The following is an 18719-nucleotide window of genomic DNA, read 5'->3' on the forward strand; positions in this document are numbered from 1 at the left end:
ATTTATGTTTGCATAGTATTTATATTTATATCATGAAATAAATTTTCTACAAGTTCTATAATGAATCTGTAATGTAATTATTCCATGTATTGAATGTATTCAATAAAGACTGGGGGGGGAGGTGATATCTATTTTGAGTTATATAAATTATCACACATTGAGCAGTATGCGCCAATAAGGACTTTATTTTGAAACATATACCCGGAAGTCCTGTGTTTTTACTTCGGCTAATATCGATTTAGCACATACTCAGGGCTCCAAATAGCTAGCCAGCTAGCCGAAGGAGGCTAGTATTTCTCCTTCTCACAAAATTGAGTCGACAGTAAGCTGTTTCTCAGATTATCAATGCAAATATACCACTCGGGTTTTAAGTAGGCCTTTATGATTCAGTCCTTGCCTTCCAAACACCGTGTTGTGAAGAAACGGAAGTGGTATTAAATAGCGAAATATACCGGCTGTGCCAGCAAACTGTAGCTGGCTAACGGTAGCTACCAGCTTCGGGAGTACAGCAAGTAAGGCGGCTGGCTAGGCAACCATTACTGTAGAAGCGGCTACAGACCGCCGGCTGTCGAGCTACCTGTGTCAGTCAGTTGCCATAATAGGTAAGATGGCTCAAGTTTGCTGCTTACTGTTTCGTTATTATAAAGTGGCTCAGAACTTTTAATTCCTTGTAAGATGGCAACCGTACAAATTAATCCGCGCCTTGTCAACGTTAAAGTGTAAAAAGGCAGCTAACGTTAGTACTGCCCATATTTTAAAGTTAGCAGGTTAGCTAGCTGATATCTGGAACTACTTCTCTGTACTTTTATGACAGAGCACCGTAATACTGTCACAGTGCTGTGCCTTTCTCATCCCCATTTGACAAGACGAAGCAGTGCTTCAGCATTTCACATGTGAAATTGTTATTTAATTCGAAGACGAGTTTTTAATAATGTTTTAAAACTGTAAATATGGCTGACATTTTACTCTCGAAATAAGGACACTGATCTGTTGAGACCGTGGTATTCTCAAAGCTGATTGGCTGTGGGGTGGATCAGTCAAACTTTCCTGAAAGCGGATTGGATGTGCTTGTTGTGTTGTGGCTAGCGCTAGTAGTTGCCAACAGTTTATGAGATAAAGTCCAGAATAATCTGCAGCTCATTTTTCTTTACTAGCTGTGTGTCTTTTGACAGTTAAGAGTGATCTTTAGCTTGACAGCTGGCCACTTGTCAATATGTAGGTGTATGGATGTAGTTATCTGGATTGAGTAAGGGTTTTACGAGTTAAAGTGTGTGATGGAATGTTTACACTGCAGGTGATAGTGACCACTGCTCTGCCTAATAACACTGTGCTGTAAAATGCACGGCATGACAGAGCTACTTTAAATAACTTAATTTGTCAAGACGTTCAAAGCATGTTAAGCTTATTTAGGCCCTTAATTTATGGCTTTGTTATAACAATGGTATAATATTTAGCTCAGTCCTGTTAATACATAGTAATCATAAGGGAAAATAAAGCTGCTGGGTAAATCTAGCTAGATAAGAATATGAGATTACTATACAATGAAGATAAACAAGCAAACAATAACATCAAAATAAGAAAAATAAGTGTTGATTCTTGTACAGAAAACAGACATATGTTTTCTCATGTTGATTATTATTTACAGTCTGACTACACCATTTTTCATTCAATTTTATTTCCTTATAAATCAACAGGAGCTTAAGTGTGATTGGTGGCCCATGAGGAAGCCACGTCGAAAAGGCCAGGTGGCCATAGGAGGTGGAGCTGATGTCAAGAAGTCCAATGGGACAGCTGGGGGGCGTGGGGCTGCCCGCCAGCGATCACCATCCCCTTACAGCCTCAAAGCATCTCCAAGTAGAGAAACCCTGACTTACTCCCAGGCCCAGAAGGTGGTAGAGGTGGAACTGGAAGGTAGACTTCACCGCATTTCTATTCTGGAGCCCTTGGAGGTCATTACTGAAGATGAGATGATGGCTCAGGACATTAGTGAGTGTAACAGCAACAAAGAGAACAGTGAGCAGTCATCATCTCCCACCAGCAGTGCCCAAACAGTCCGCAAGCCTGTCACACCCCGGGGCCGCAGGAAAGATTCCAAATGTCCTCCTGTCAAGTCCCCTCCACCTTCCAAGAACCACTGCCCCAATTCTCATCCACAAACACCTGAAAAGTCTAACGCATCACACCATCACCACATGACCCTCCCTGAACCTAAGTTTCATGTGCTGGAAACCTTCACGCCAGTTGAGGCACCTCCTCTGCCTACAGCATATTACCGTTACATTGAACGCGTAGCTGAGGATCATGAAACTGAGGCAGAATATGACATGGACGAGGAAGACACTGCCTGGCTGGAGATGGTCAATGCTGGCAGAACATCGGAGGGTTACACAGCTGTCACACCAGACACCTTTGAGCTGCTGTTTGACCGGCTAGAGGAGGAGGCATACCGAGAAGCCCGCAGCCGGGCACCCTCTCAGAGTGCTATTGACGATGATGCCTTCTGCTGCGTGTGCCTGGATGATGAGTGCCTCAACAGCAACGTCATCCTCTTCTGCGACTCCTGTAACCTGGCTGTGCACCAGGAGTGTTACGGCGTGCCCTACATCCCCGAAGGCCAGTGGCTGTGCCGCTGTTGCCTCCAGTCCCCTCAGAAACCTGTTGACTGTGTTCTATGTCCGAACCGTGGCGGCGCCTTCAAGCAAACAAGTGACGGCCGCTGGGCACATGTGGTCTGCGCCATCTGGATCCCTGAAGTCTGTTTTGCTAACACAGTGTTTCTGGAACCAGTGGAAGGGGTCAATAACATCCCCACAGCACGATGGAAACTGACCTGCTACCTATGCAAGCAGAAGGGCCGTGGTGCATCAATTCAGTGCCACAAGGCTAACTGTTACACTGCATTTCATGTCACATGTGCTCAACGTGCTGGCCTGTTTATGAAGATTGATCCTGTGCGAGAGACAAATGTTAATGGGACCACATTCTCTGTTAAGAAGACAGCATTCTGTGAGGCCCATTCACCACCAGGACAAGAGGCCGCCTCAGATGAGGAGAATGAAGGAAGAGTGGTGGGCAGTAGAGGGAGGGCTAGTAGAGGACGGAGTGCCTACACAGAGGGCCCTACAACACCGAAGAAAGGCAGGAAGGGTGAAGATGATGCCAAGATGGATAAAAAGAAAGGGAAGAAGAGCACAGAGTCAACAGCACAACACACTGCTTCACCACAAATGACAGTGCCTCAGATACCCACAAGCAGGTAAATTTTTCTTTTGGTTTGAATACAATAAAATGCTGTGTGTCTGTTGTTCAACAAAATTAAACACCAGTTTTTAGATTTTTGGGTTTGCTAAATTTCTAAATAAGTGTACAGTTGCAAGAAAGAATTGTTTCTATTAGAGAAGCCTTAACTTATGTCAGTTATGTTGACAGTAAGACCAACCTGCATCTATCTCCATCCTACAGGCTGAATATCATCTGTAAAGGAATCCTCTTACAGAGGAAAAACCAGTTCATGCAGAGGCTGCATAACTACTGGCTACTGAAGCGCCAGTCAAGGAATGGTGTGGCGCTGGTCCGACGTTTGCACTCTAGTGTCCAGTCCCAAAGGAATACCGAACAGGTCAGGGTAGGAAGCAGTACTACAGCCTGTGTACTCTCATGATTAGGGGTGGGAATTGCCAGAGGGCTCACAATACGATATCATGACGATGCGTAGATCACAATATGATATTATTGCGATATTGAGATATGCTGAGTATTGTGATAAAATGTATTGAGATATATTGCGAATTATTACCTTTTTTTTCCAACTGCAAATTATTTCCCCAAAGAAAAACTTGCTCATTATCAGTTTTACCTCATAAGATACAGTTTTCAGTCTGTTCCTCTGACTTTAATCATCATTATTGCAGCAAAATGTGATGCAAAGCAGACATACTGACCAACACTGTAATAAAACAGTGTCTGAAATGCTGCATACACCTGACAATCTGAACTGCTGGTAGATTTAACGCCCTCTGTGAGGCCAGATTAAGTGTGTGAGTGAAACACTTCACATGCAGGCATCCTGCTAACTGAATGGCAACACCCATGTCAGAAGTGTTGCCTGTTACAGCCACAATCCCCCATTCTTGGGCTGCATTTGCAGGAGGTCTGCAGTGTTTGCTCCGGTATGATATTCATGTACTGCTCTAGTTTGGAGAATGTGAGAGAGCAGTCACCAGTTCTCCAAAATATCCGCGGATCCTTGAAAAGTCTTAAAAAGTCTTAAATTCATGTATCTAAAAGTAAGGCCTGAAAATGTCTTAAATTCATTAGAAATGTCTCAGATTGGTCTTAAATTCATTACTCAAAGGTCTTAAAATTGTTGCGGAAGGAATATTTAATCTGACTTTATTTCTTTTCTTTTTTTTTATTCTCGCGGCACTTTTCTGTGAGTATCCATGCGCCATCCAATAACGGCGCGCGCTGGTGGTAGCACATACACAATGAATGGGTTCGTCGGCGGAGGTCTGCACTTTGCGCGCTCTGTGTGAAAAAGGGCTTAACGGCGCGCGCTGGCCACCTGGCACTCAATATGCTGCTGTAGTGGTTTGTTTTCCAGACGTGAGTATCTTTGAGCAGTGAAAGTTATTATTTATGACTTTTTACTTGTCGGCAGTGATTTGTTTTCCACAGAGCTCTACGTGCGAGCATTTTACTCGCATTTGCGACTAAAAATAGTTTTGTGCCAGCAAAATAAATCATTCAGTACGCTGTGAGTACAGATTTCGGGTCCATGTCATTGGTTCGACGTCCCATTAGTCCGACTGTCCGCAGTGCTGAACAGCTTGCGGCGGGCGTATGGTGCGCCGCGACTGGCTTGAGGCGGAGCAGGCTCACGGCTTATGTGTTTGTCATTTTCTTTTTCATTTTAACCCATACCATGATCTTTTCCTGACCCTAACCAAGTGGTTTTTGTGCCTAAACCTAACCAGACCTTAACCACAGGGCATCATGATGATTTCGGAATGGACTTCGGAACAATGAGTTTAATATGGTCGGAACAATGGGATGTCGGACCAATGGGCAGTTCCCCAGATTTCAACCAGAAGCAGAAACGAAAGGCGAATCATGCAGGTTGTGGGTTGAACGGGGGTCACAGACAGGAATACAGTGGTCAAATAGCCTACAGAGAAGTCCGACTCCAGGTCCAGTAGCCCAATTTCCTCTTTTGTTGGCATCAGGACTGCCGTTCACATTTCTCTCTGTGGCAGGTAACGGTCCACAAACCTCACCTCACTTTAGGGGCTGTTCTTTACTTGTCAGGGGAGGAGGGTGGCTGGTTGATTTTTATTTTATTTATTTATTTTATTTTTATCCCCCCTATGTTAATCACTTATTGATGCTGTTTTTCTATCAATAAGTAATTTATTCCATTGAAATATCAGTGATGTATTATAGAAAAGTGATTTATCTTTTTATAAATGACAAAAGGCACATCTGCCTCATTTTTGCTGTGGTATCGTGATACTACTCAGAACCATGATACTTTAACTGGTATCGTACCGTGGGTCCCAATTTTGGTACCGTGACAACACTAGATGTCACAACCATTTCATTCGGAGTTGCGCAGTGAAGCGGCTCTGTTGCCGCTTAAAAAAGTGTTCCCCCACTTCTAATTTTACAAATTAAGCACTGGTTATAGTACAGCGGGATCCCCCAACCATCGCTTATATTTATAGTTTTTTCGGTCTTAAATTCCATTCAAGGTGGCATTAAAAAGGTCTTAAAAAGTCTTAAATTTAACCTACTGAAACCTGCAGATACCCTGGTTCTCTGTGAGATAATGTGCTGTTATAGTCACATATGAATCCACTGACCTTGAAGACCAAGTATCACAAGTTAAAGGATAACTTCGGTATTTTCCAACCTGGGCCCTATTTCCCCATGTGTATGTGTGCGTATGATTCATAGGTACAACTCGTTTTAAAATTGGTTCAGTATTGAAGGAGGCAGATGCAACCGGGAGCCGCGAAACGAGCTAAAACGGTAATGGGGGCAAATGCGTCCCATATAAGTTATATAAGTATATATAAGTTTGCGCATTAAAAGTGCTTTTTTTCGCCACTGACCGGTTCAGATCGCCAGTGCTATCTTTGTAGATAGCATACTTAGCATTTCCCTTACCCTTCACTTCCTCTGGGCTGTAGCTCTCTCTACTCGTGGGACAGCTGTTTTCTTGAGGAAGAGGTGTTTCGGGATTTGATGTCTTCTCTTCTTCGACTGGCAGTAGTCATCTTGGGAGAAGTGAGCACTGCAGACCTGATGGTCTGCAAGGCGCAGTGTCTGGAGAGGAGTGTTAGCATCCATTTGTAGCACAACTAGCCACACCTTCAGCATCTCGCCATCCAACAAAGGCAGCCTATGAAAGCTGTACGGGGTGTTGCACGACATCCTGTTCTTGCAATTCGGATAAGCACAAACACGAACCATTGTTTTCAATCGATGCAGTAAAACTCTCAATTGTACTCCGGGACAACCAGCACCACTCTGAGCAGCGCTCAGCATGGCTCCTCTGTTTTCTTCCAGCAACAAGCAAAGCTCTTGCGAGATGACGTCACAGCCCAGAGGTAAGGGAAACGCTTAGTATGCTATCTACAGAGATAGCACTGGCAATCTGAACCGGTCAGTGGCGAAAAAAAGCACTTTTAATGCGCAGACTTATACGGGACGCATTTGCCCCATTACCGTTTTAGCTCATTTCGCGGCTGGCAGCTGCATCCACCTCCCTCAATACTGAACCAATTTTAGAACGAGTTGTACCTATGAATCATACGCACACATACACATGGGGAAATAGGGCCCAGGTTGAAAAATACCAAAGTTATCCTTTAATGCCACCCTTCCTGCTGTACTCAAAGATTCTTCAACTTAATGCTTCACTTACTCTGTAGAGCTTGGGTACGGCTGTGTTGGTGAAAAAATATAAAGGAGTCACATAACTGGGTTCCAGTGTTTTTAGCATGTAACAAAAGCCTTCGTTTTCAACAATGGTGTATGGACGCAGATCTTTGCACACGAAGTAGGTGATGGGCTGTGTTATTTTCCTAGCTCTCTCAGAGTTGGGTGGTAGTTTTGTTGAGCTAAGTGTTTCCAGTGTTGGTTGATTTTTCAGCCAAGCGGATTCAGGGCTAACTTGGCCGTCAGCACCTAACACTATCTCTGGATGGTAGTGTGTGAGGTGAGCCCTCATGTTCGTAGTATTCCGGGAGTATTTTATTCTTGTATGACTCTGCTTGCAAAGTGCATGTGCCATATCCAAGTCCTCCTCTGCCTCCATGTTTAAAAAATGCAAAATAAGTCCAGACCTTTGATTTAAACACGGACAGCATGTTTCTGATTTCATTTTCTGCTGCTTCCATCTTCGTTTTAATGAACTCCTGCCAAATGCTGCTGACTGAGACCTCTGCTGACCTCACTACGAAAAAAAATATCTGCACCATTTAGTGGACCGAGAAAGCACTTGATTGTATTATTCTAGTACCAAACGTTGTATTAAAATGTGTATCGACAAAAATTAATGATGTATAAAATAAAAGATCGATACTTGGCGTGCATTTATACAATATAGCCAAGCAAAATATTGCAGTACTATGCTGTATTGAGTTTTTCCCCACCCCTACTGATGATAAATGATAACATTTGTTGGTATTTAATGTATTTATGTAGCCACTGTTCTACCAAACAATTTCTAAAATTCACTGATTGTGTCAGGGCCCAGACACACCAAACTGACATCAGAGAACTAGTGGCAACAAGGACCAACTGTTGCGTTGCCTCACATCGCCTGTGTCTCCAAAAAGTTGCATTTGAACACACCGCAAAGGTTACAGCAAATAGCCAACTAGCACATACATTCTGCGCCTGCATGAAAGGAAATAACTCTCCATACCAGAAGGTGGCAGTAGTCTGCATTCGTGTTTTAAAAAAGAAAACTGCTGAATCTCCCAAAAACATCAGACCAAGGCCAAATAGTGTCAACAGTGTGGGACTCACCACAAAACTAGGGCAGTAGACATTCACTGACGGCCAACCAATAGCTGACTGCAGCTTGGTGTGTCAGGGCTCTTAGATACAGATCTCTGATACAGTGTTTGTATAATGTAGCTCAATAAAACTTATTGTCCTTTGTAGCCTGAGGTGGATGAGAAGGTTTCTGCTGCAAGAGAAGCACTGAGATATTGGCAGAAACTGCGCCACGATCTTGAAAAGGCCAGGCTGTTGGTGGAGCTCATCCGGAAGAGGGAGAAACTCAAACGTGAACAGGTAAAATACACGGATATATTTAAAGTTTTAAGGTGCTCACCCATGTAGTCTGAAGTTCTGAGATGTTTGCATGGTCACACATCTTTGCCTGTCCTATACAGAGTAAACATTGATCTCCTTTTCATGTGATGCTATCCCCTCAGTACAACTGAGAAGCAAAACAAACAACAGGTGGCTGCTATGAATGGGTTGAGCTACAAAAAAAACTACTGGCTTGGTTGTTAACATTGCACAGCCCCTCACAAGTATCGCCTATTCTCTCTTTAGCGTTTGGGCATTGTGTAAAAACTTGTGTCTGAAATCTTTATGGCTGCAACCTCCATGTATGCTGACATCACATGTATATCCTTTGACAACTGCAGGTCAAAGTTCACCAGGCAGCTCTGGAGCTGCAGTTGACTCCAATGTTGGCGCTGCTCCGCTCCACTCTGGACCAACTACAGGAGAAGGACACAGCCCAGATCTTTGCACAGCCAGTCAACATCAAGGAGGTCAGACATTTTACCGTTATGACACCAGTCGCCAGAGACAAGGTGTATTCACATGTTATATAGAGTTGTTAAGTGGGAGCGCCTGTCGGTTCCAGAAGTGTTTTTCCCCATTAAGTATTCCCATTTCAAATATTGCAAATTAAATTCTCAGTGGTACTTGACAGAGAAACTCTGGACTCTCTCAGATAATGAACAATTAAGACATTAAATGTTGATGTTCCTATCGCTAGTTTCAGTTATCTCAGCTTGTGTTCTGAAAAATCCAGTTTTGTCTATAATTGTGGCATGGCAGACAACTTTAAATACTACAGTTACCCCCCCTGCCGCCTTTGACCTTTTATCCAAGAACATAGTTCCTAGTCTTTTGTAGTGATGATTTAACTGGGAGATATTTGTGCCCATCAAAGCTGTAATAGTGCTCTGACATTTACCTCTGGAACCAGGGTGCCCAAAATAGCACCTCCTCCTTTTCCACCTCTCCGGGTTTTTTTTAACATTAGTTTGTATTTTATCTGCACACATGTGACCATTCTCCTCATTAACCCTAGGAGTGTTGTTATGTCCTCAGGTCCCAGACTACCTGGAGTTCATCAGCCAGCCCATGGACTTTTCCACCATGCGCTCTAAGCTGGAGAGTCATGCCTACAGCTCAGTGGCTGACCTGGAGGCTGACTTTAACCTGATGGTGTCCAACTGCCTCCTCTACAACAGCAAGGACACAGTCTTCCACAGGGTAGCGCTGCGTCTGCGAGACTTAGGTGGAGCAATACTGCGCCATGCCCAACGGCAAGCCACCAACACCGGCCTGGACCTGACCACCGGCATGCACCTCTCAGAATCACCGCAGAAACAAGACTTCTACAGCTGCACCTGGGAGGATGGTAAGTCACATTGTCACTTGACAGGAAATGTGAACACGCACATATTTTGAACCTTAGATAGGGGTCTGTATGTATCCCTCTCATATGATTTGATACTTATTTAGATGCATGGTCCATGATCCAATACAATTAAGGAACATTTACTAAAGTTGATAGTAATACATCAACACACATTCAAAGTTGATTGAATGGGATCGAAATGTTTGTTGTACCTTCATGGGACATGCATGCTGGCTTCACTGTTAGCTTAACTCTCTCCCGTTGTGTCCAGTTGACAGCGTGCTGGATCCAGACAACCGGCTTCATATGACAGTGGAGGAACAGCTGAAGGAGCTGTTAGAAAAGCTGGACTTTGTCAGCTCCATGCGATGCAGTGGCGCCCGGACTCGACGCATCCGCCTGCTTCGTCGTGAGATCAACAACATCCGCTACAGGCAGGGCCAACACCCCCGCCACAGCCTTCACAATGGACATCTGAAGGAAGACGACGAGGACGATGATGATGAGGAAGATGACGACAAAGACGCCAAGGCAGATAATGGCCTTTTGTCATCAGACAAGGGTGGGTGATAAAGAGCACTGGTGTTTCAACAGTATGAAATTGCCAATGCATGAACCTTTAAAAGCCTCTTTTTTTTCAATGAGACCAGTTGTAAACATGAGCTAACGGAACATTGTCCTCAGGTAATTGAGCCAGGGTCCCCCCCACGCACCAACCCCAACCACCCCACTGTCTCCAGTCTAGTAAGTAGGGGCCCACAGAGTCTCGTTAGCCATGGCTGCCTCACAACTCCTCTCTCCCAGTGCACTCTATGTCTGCACCTCTTCTATACATCACTCTCATGGACTCACCACTCTCCATTGGCCACGTACAGTCATGCCATGTCATTCCACTTCTGACTACAGGCTAGTCCAGTCAAACAGTCTCTTGCCACCGTAGAGGAGTGCAGCAGAACACCTGTGATTTGTGTCAGTTGAGTCATAAAATACTGCCATGTTACCATGTTGCTGGTGTACAGTTGTGAGAGCAAAGTTATTAATTCACTCGTCTTGATAAGGTCCTCCATACCTACAGAATACCTCACCTCCCTCTGGGCTGTGGTTAGACTGTTAGAATGAAATGTAAACCATTATGAAGTGACACCATTTTCCAGTGTGAATACTACACCACCACATCACACGACATACTAAATGGACAGTCATTTAAATTTAAACGCTGAGTGAAATTGAATTAAAAATTTTTTTCCTTATCTTCCAGAAGACCTCAAATCTACTTCGCCCCCAACACTGGAACCCACAGGGCCGGCTCCACCTCCACGACATGGGGACACACCTCTGGATCCTCCCACCCTGCGGCCAATCACACGGGAGCCCCAATCCCCCAGCTGGCCCTGCAAACGGCTTAAGATGGATGGAGACCTCTCAGACAGCACCACAGAGAACATGAATTGCACTAAAGCACAGGAACGGCCGGCATCGCCGCCTCCCATTTTGCACAGTGAAGGACAAGCAGTATCCAACGGCCTGCCGGAGCTCAGCGCACCCCCCCGGCCAACCACAGGGGGAGTTGGACGACGAACCTCTGTATTGTTCAAAAAGGCAAAAAATGGAGCTAAGCTGTTCAGAGAGAGAGAAAATCCTTTGCTGAACGGAAAGGGGCAGCAGGACAACGCCCCATCAGCACCCAACTCCACAGCTAGTACCCCATCCTCCACACCTTTGTCCACTCCATCCAAGACCCCACAGAAAAGCCCTGGACCACCCACCCTTAATGAACAATGCACCCCCAGTCGAGACATATGCTCAGATAGTGAGCTGGAGAAGACACCAAATCATACACTGGAAAGTGGTAAGAAGCTTTGCTCAGTTACTGACAACAGTGTCAGATCCTCCACTCAGGTTGTGTGTTAGAACTGACTCTTGTTGGCACTGAAGACAGTGGGGAAATGATCATATCGGATGCTTGTTAGAATGTGCTGACTTTACTGGGTTTTTTTATTAGCTACCAGTTAACCCGTCTCATATAATGACAATATCAGATAGCAGTGTGAAGAGATGTAAGAATTATTCCAGTGCAGTTGCAGAAGTTACATTTTTTCTCTTAATAATGTTAAATGTCGTTACATTCTTGCTTTCAGAACAGACTCCATCCCTCTTCTCTAAGAGACAAAAGGGCCAACTTCAAGTTGTCTATATCAATTTTTATAATCTGTTATCACATCTGGGGCTGGTTGCACCACCAGGGCTAATGCTAATAGTGCTAACAGTTGTACAATTTAGGCTTCTTCTCACTAAGAATTGATCTTATGCCTACTCAGGAGCAGGTGTGAAGTCAAAATCCTCAGGACATTTCTAAACATCTGCTACAACAACTCACATTAAATTTCCTGCTAAATTCTCCTTTTTATCTAGCTAACTTGCAAACATGAACATGAGTCTTGCCCTTCGCCTCCGCTTATTGAGCAAGCGAGCTTACAAACATTGACCAGTGAAATGTGCACTGCTGTTGTCAGTTATCAAGCTAGGTAGCTAGCTAATTAGCTGGTCAGCTGCAGCACATTAAGCAGCAGCTATAAATTTGCCTGCAAATGTCAATTCAGACACTGATGTGGTCCTTTAGTATTTAATACCAGTGCTAACAACACACTGTTAGTTTACTTTTTCTTCCCTTAACAGTTACCTATGGAGCTCCACCTGCCTACTGCTGTCAATCAAACATAGATATGCCTCTCCAGCAGCAGAGAGAAAAAGGAGCATATCTAAAATTTTACCCTTTAATAATATGAAACGACATGTTGAAATTATTTGTGAGTACATAAAGGACAACCGAATAAGATACCTCAGTCTACCTAATCAACAAAACCAACCAGTTCCATCTGCCCTTAAACCACCCTTACACCCCCCATTATCTGTGATGAGTGTGTGCTGTACTTTTTTCCCCTGATTGTTGTCGTAACACAGTATTGGGTTGTTCATGAGACTGAGGATATCGGTGCTTAGATGTCCCCTCTCCTCCTGGTATTCTGAAGTAGTCCTGAGATTTCTCTCATTTGCTTTTTAGGACTGACCAACGGCTTCAACAAGCACAAAGACGGCGGGTCCGACTCTGAGTACAGCCCTTGTCCAGTCCTGCACAAAGAAATGTAAGACATGGTGTATGTGTTGTCAGCAGTTGTTTGGCTACAGCAATACTTGACAATACACTGACAGTGTAATGTGCTGTGTCACAGCAGCTCAACACCCAAACGAAGCCTCGGGAAACCAGCTCTTTCCAAAGTTCCCTTTCTGGAGATAGTCAACGGAGACTCAGATTACACTGGTATGTTTTAACTTGTCCTTGTTTTGTTTTGTTAATTTAAACAGCATTTTTTCTGCTGTATACCATTGCATGTCATCCTCTTTTCCCTCGTTCTTGCTTAGAAATGTGCCCTTAAGCATAAGAAATTTTGCGTTACAAAAATAAACCACTCTCATCTCATGGGGAATACATATTTTATACATATATATATATATATATATATATATATATATATATATATATATATATGTATATATGTATATATATTATATATATATATATATATATATATATATATATATATACAGTACAGGCCAAAAGTTTGGACACACCTTCTCATTCAATGCGTTTTCTTTATTTTCATGACTATTTACATTGTAGATTCTCACTGAAGGCATCAAAACTATGAATGAACACATGTGGAGTTATGTACTTAACAAAAAAAGGTGAAATAACTGAAAACATGTTTTATATTCTAGTTTCTTCAAAATAGCCACCCTTTGCTCTGATTACTGCTTTGCACACTCTTGGCATTCTCTCCATGAGCTTCAAGAGGTAGTCACCTGAAATGGTTTCCACTTCACAGGTGTGCCTTATCAGGGTTAATTAGTGGAATTTCTTGCTTTATCAATGGGGTTGGGACCATCAGTTGTGTTGTGCAGAAGTCAGGTTAATACACAGCCGACAGCCCTATTGGACAACTGTTAAAATTCATATTATGGCAAGAACCAATCAGCTAACTAAAGAAAAACGAGTGGCCATCATTACTTTAAGAAATGAAGGTCAGTCAGTCCGGAAAATTGCAAAAACTTTAAATGTGTCCCCAAGTGGAGTCGCAAAAACCATCAAGCGCTACAACAAAACTGGCACACATGAGGACCGACCCAGGAAAGGAAGACCAAGAGTCACCTCTGCTTCTGAGGATAAGTTCATCCAAGTCACCAGCCTCAGAAATCGTAAGTTAACAGCAGCTCAGATCAGAGACCAGATGAATGCCACACAGAGTTCTAGCAGCAGACCCATCTCTAGAACAACTGTTAAGAGGAGACTGCGCGAATGAGGCCTTCATGGTCAAATAGCTGCTAGGAAACCACTGCTAAGGAGAGGCAACAAGCAGAAGAGATTTGTTTGGGCCAAGAAACACAAGGAATGGACATTAGACCAGTGGAAATCTGTGCTTTGGTCTGATGAGTCCAAATTTGAGATCTTTGGTTCCAACCGCCGTGTCTTTGTGAGACGCAGAAAAGGTGAACGGATGGATTCCACATGCCTGGTTCCCACTGTGAAGCATGGAGGAGGAGGTGTGATGGTGTGGGGGTGTTTTGCTGGTGACACTGTTGGGGATTTATTCAAAATTGAAGGCACACTGAACCAGCATGGCTACCACAGCATCCTGCAGCGACATGCCATCCCATCCGGTTTGCGTTTAGTTGGACGATCATTTATTTTTCAACAGGACAATGACCCCAAACACACCTCCAGGCTGTGTAAGGGCTATTTGACCAAGAAGGAGAGTGATGGAGTGCTGCGGCAGATGACCTGGCCTCCACAGTCACCGGACCTGAACCCAATCCAGATGGTTTGGGGTGAGCTGGACCGCAGAGTGAAGGCAAAGGGGCCAACAAGTGCTAAACACCTCTGGGAACTCCTTCAAGACTGTTGGAAAACCATTTCAGGTGACTACCTCTTGAAGCTCATGGAGAGAATGCCAAGAGTGTGCAAAGCAGTAATCAGAGCAAAGGGTGGCTATTTTGAAGAAACTAGAATATAAAACATGTTTTCAGTTATTTCACCTTTTTTTGTTAAGTACATAACTCCACATGTGTTCATTCATAGTTTTGATGCCTTCAGTGAGAATCTACAATGTAAATAGTCATGAAAATAAAGAAAACGCATTGAATGAGAAGGTGTGTCCAAACTTTTGGCCTGTACTGTATATATATAATATATGTATATGTATGTATATGTATATGTGTGTATATATATAATATAATATATGCGTGAATGTCTGGTTCATTTTCTTCTTATTCATAAAATGATTCACTGTCTGCTGCTGTTCTGCAGGCAGCGGCGGCCAAATGTCTGAGGACACAACCGAGCTGGAGCCTCTAGATCTGGTGTGGGCCAAGTGTCGGGGATATCCTTCCTATCCTGCTCTGGTAATTATTCCCTTACTCTACCTAATATCACTGACACACCAACTAATATGAGCTGTCAACAGGTGGTGTTGCTCATAAAGTGATAATTCATTCCAAAATCAGAAATACACGTTTTCCTTTCCTTTGATGTCTGCCTTCTCTCTGAACTTGTGGTGCTCAATGTGCCAAAAAATATATTTAAAAAAATTCAACAGCAATGTCTCTTTCCAGAAGTCATGACCTGGTGTGTATTCAAGAAAGCACGTTTAGTGAAAAGTATGAATTAGTTCTAACCGCCAACCGTATCAGTGCACAGAAGGAAGTGTGCATCTGCTCATGTTGTTAAGACTTGACAAAGGCCCTGTGCCGAAACGTTGTCCTAAATAAAATTCCTTTTTTACTTGGAGCTGAGTGTGCGGCGTTCCCTTTTTTTTTTTCAAACATAAGATGTTAACATTAATGGCGTCCACCTCAGCTGAGCGGTTATGTTACCTAGCTCAGTGATGCTAGGTGAACTAGCAGTAAATGAATGCTTCCCTCTAGGCAGTGATATGGTTGGTGGGTGTAGTTTGGTAGAAAGAAAGTAGTTCCTACATGAAATTGCTCACACAAGGTCTGTGGAGTTTTTCCAAAAGCATTTTTTGGCTCTTTGAGCACTACAAGCCAAGTGCTACGTAGTTCCATTATATTAGAGAGAAGGCGGATATCTCTACCGCCGATATATTCAACACTCTGCAACTCACACCAAAACAATCTATACTGATAAACAGCACTGCAGGTAAAAGGGAAATATGTATTCCTGATTTTGGGGTGAAGTGTCCCTTTAAATACTATGGGCAGCTTTCACCAAACCACATTTTGAGAAATTCAAATAAGTGAGTTTAACAGTGGTATAACCAAATCTAGAAACAAAAATCAGGAGTTCCCTAGGACCACAGAACAGCTGTGTGAGAGTGCAGCGTTTGTAACAGACCTAAATTCCTTGTTAGACTGACTGTATGTTTGTTCCAGATCATCGACCCAGACACGCCCGAGGAGGGCCTGCTGCACAATGGGGTGCCTATCCCCGTCCCACCCAAAGATGTCCTCTGTCTGGGGGAGCAGAGACAGGAAGAGACCAAGGAGAGGCTCTACCTGGTGCTCTTCTTTGACAACAAGCGCACATGGTGAGGGTCAAATGTCAAGCTATCCCACACATTCGGTTATTTGTGGCGGCCTGCCACGATTAAAAGATCTGCCGCCACAAATAGATTTTCTATTTTTGGAGCTGGCTTGTTCATTAGGAGCACTATTGGAATTTATATACCGTTCAGTTATTCATAGCACTGCATTGGGACACAGAGCACACTCGGGGCAGAGACGGAGCCGTGTCAGTCGCATTTATAATGAAACCGAAATGCTCATTCTGATAGGTCTAAAAGTTTGCATTCACTCACAGCAGCTGGTCCTCATCTGTCAGTAAGATCTGATCCGCTGTGAACAGATTAACAGAGCAATTGTCCAGCCCACGAGTCAAACTACTGCTACACCCTTTGTATTGCCCACATACATACACACACACACACACACACACACACACACACACACACACACACACTCATTCTGTGGGAAACACTGAATGTATTGCAGTGCTTCTCCTGCCACAGTGAGGTCTGAGGTCATCTACAGACCCACATGGAGCAGGTGTTTTTAGTTAAATGCACTTTTCCTGGGCGAACTGTCCAGTCAAGGAGGATCATAACTGCCAGGCCAAGCTGTTTATTAATGTTGAAAAAAACAAGTGTTTAAATTGTGAACAAAACAAGCATATCTTATATATTGTAGTTATATGTATTTATGTAAATTGAACACACAGATACATTGGTCTAAATCATACAAACAGATCCAAAGTAGTGTTGATCATCAGTGTGTCTCTTTGGTTCTGTAGGCAGTGGCTCCCACGTGACAAGGTGACACCCTTGGGTGCAGATGACACGGCAGACAAGCTGCGCATAATGGAGGGCCGCAAGTCCAGCATCCGCAAGTCTGTCCAGGTGGCGTACGACCGCGCCATGATCCACCAGAGCCGAGTCAGCCACAGCCAAGGCTTTGTGGCCTCCAACTATCTGTAGAGGGCGATGGTGAGCCCTATGTGCACCCACAGTCAGCCATTATGCATTTCTCTTTGGTCTTAAAGCAGCAGGTGGGCTGAGTCCCACTGCGAGCTGAATTAGTATTCACACTGTGGTCTGAAGAGGTTGCTGCACAGCACAGAGTCCCGGACTGTTGTTCGTTAACCAAACCACTAGTGTGTGACACACAGAGCGGTGGTGTTTGCCTTGGTGTCATTGTGGATGTGGAGCTCCAGATGTGAATGAAGTTACCTTTAGGTCCCACGTTGCTGCGGTCGGTAAGCGTTAATTCCCTGTTCAGGGGTGTATCGAGGTATCCGCTTACTCCACCTGGATGTGTTGAGGCTGTGTGTCTGGATCAAATGTAAAAGAATTCCCCCTCTATTTTGTATAATGCTACTGCCAAGGAATCAAATTGTCAGAAAAGAGATTTGACATATTTATATGAAACCCAGAAGACGAATGAATGGAACACTGCCATCTTTTATACAATAGCTTTTTACATTTTAATCTTTTACAAAGACACTTGTATATTATAAAGGCACACTTTGTGTACATATGTATGTGTATTATTAAACCCAGTTTAATTTAATGTTGCTGTTTTTAAAATGCGTATTTCAATCAACCCACAAGGAGCAATGCGAGGCTATGTATATTTGTGGAGATGAAATAATTCCTGACTTGCTGCAGTGTACTTAGCTTGTCTTTGATGTAATTTCATTGTGCTGTGTGTGTGTGTGTATGTGTGTGTACATTCAGAGCATACAACACAATGAGCCATTGTTCTTTATATTTGAATTCTCTTTTTGATACAGAGAGAAATAATTTATTTATGGAAGACAGAACTATAGAAATAAAGTTATATTGGTTAAAGTGGAGAATGAAATCTTATTTAAAACAAATGGAGTGAGGTTTTAAAAACATGCAGCCAACATTTTTAAATGTATGAGTTCACGTTTGGTCTGATGATAAATTAACCACAAGCAATCATCGCCACATCAGTCACTGTTGACCCCCCAAAAGATTCTATTTATTGTCCAGAGCCCCATTTTATCAAATGGAAAAATACACCTTTATAAGCTTGTACTACCTGCATTATTTTACCTGCTCACCAAATATTTTGTCTGAACCAGTATTTCCACATTTTGGGAAATAAACGCTCTATTAAAAACCTTTTGGGACATTTAACTGTAGTTCTGTGTTTTTTCTTTTAAATGTGAGGGCTCATTCTTTTATTATTTAATGATATTCACTTGGAAAATATTTAACTGCTTCACAAGCAAGGATTCAGTGGCAGGTTACACAAAACACCTTAAGACTTTCCTTAAAATCCTAGTTAAGGTTAACTCATAATAAAATCAGTGGCACAAAACACCCTTAAGTCTTCTTGTGGTTTCCTGAAAATATTCACAGAAGTATTTATGGTTTTCTCCTTGTCTTGATCTTAAACTTAAGGAATCCCTAGACTGTCGCACAAAAGACCTAAGAAACCA

At 43.2% G+C, this 18719-nt stretch overlaps 1 protein-coding gene across 3 annotated transcripts; it reads left to right on the forward strand.

Annotated features, from left to right (window-relative positions):
* Window positions 1-214: 214 nt before the first annotated feature.
* brpf3b (bromodomain and PHD finger containing, 3b) lies at window positions 215-18414 on the forward strand. Of its 3 annotated transcripts, none has more exons than XM_033629495.2 (13): window positions 215-602; window positions 1695-3256; window positions 3463-3619; window positions 8176-8307; window positions 8670-8798; window positions 9367-9679; window positions 9951-10241; window positions 10938-11528; window positions 12741-12822; window positions 12910-12998; window positions 15042-15136; window positions 16127-16281; window positions 17043-18414. In XM_033629495.2, exons 2-13 carry the CDS (start codon window positions 1719-1721, stop codon window positions 17224-17226), a joined length of 3756 nt encoding a protein of 1251 aa, XP_033485386.1. In that variant the 5' UTR covers window positions 215-602; window positions 1695-1718; the 3' UTR covers window positions 17227-18414. The 3 variants fall into 3 exon arrangements, with proteins under 3 accessions (XP_033485386.1, XP_033485388.1, XP_033485387.1); XM_033629497.2 differs by having other exon boundaries at window positions 12913-12998; XM_033629496.2 differs by having other exon boundaries at window positions 10941-11528.
* Window positions 18415-18719: the final 305 nt, after the last annotated feature.

This window comes from Epinephelus lanceolatus, chromosome 8 (genome assembly GCF_041903045.1).
Source record: "Epinephelus lanceolatus isolate andai-2023 chromosome 8, ASM4190304v1, whole genome shotgun sequence".
NCBI classification, from domain to species: Eukaryota; Metazoa; Chordata; class Actinopteri; order Perciformes; family Serranidae; genus Epinephelus; species Epinephelus lanceolatus.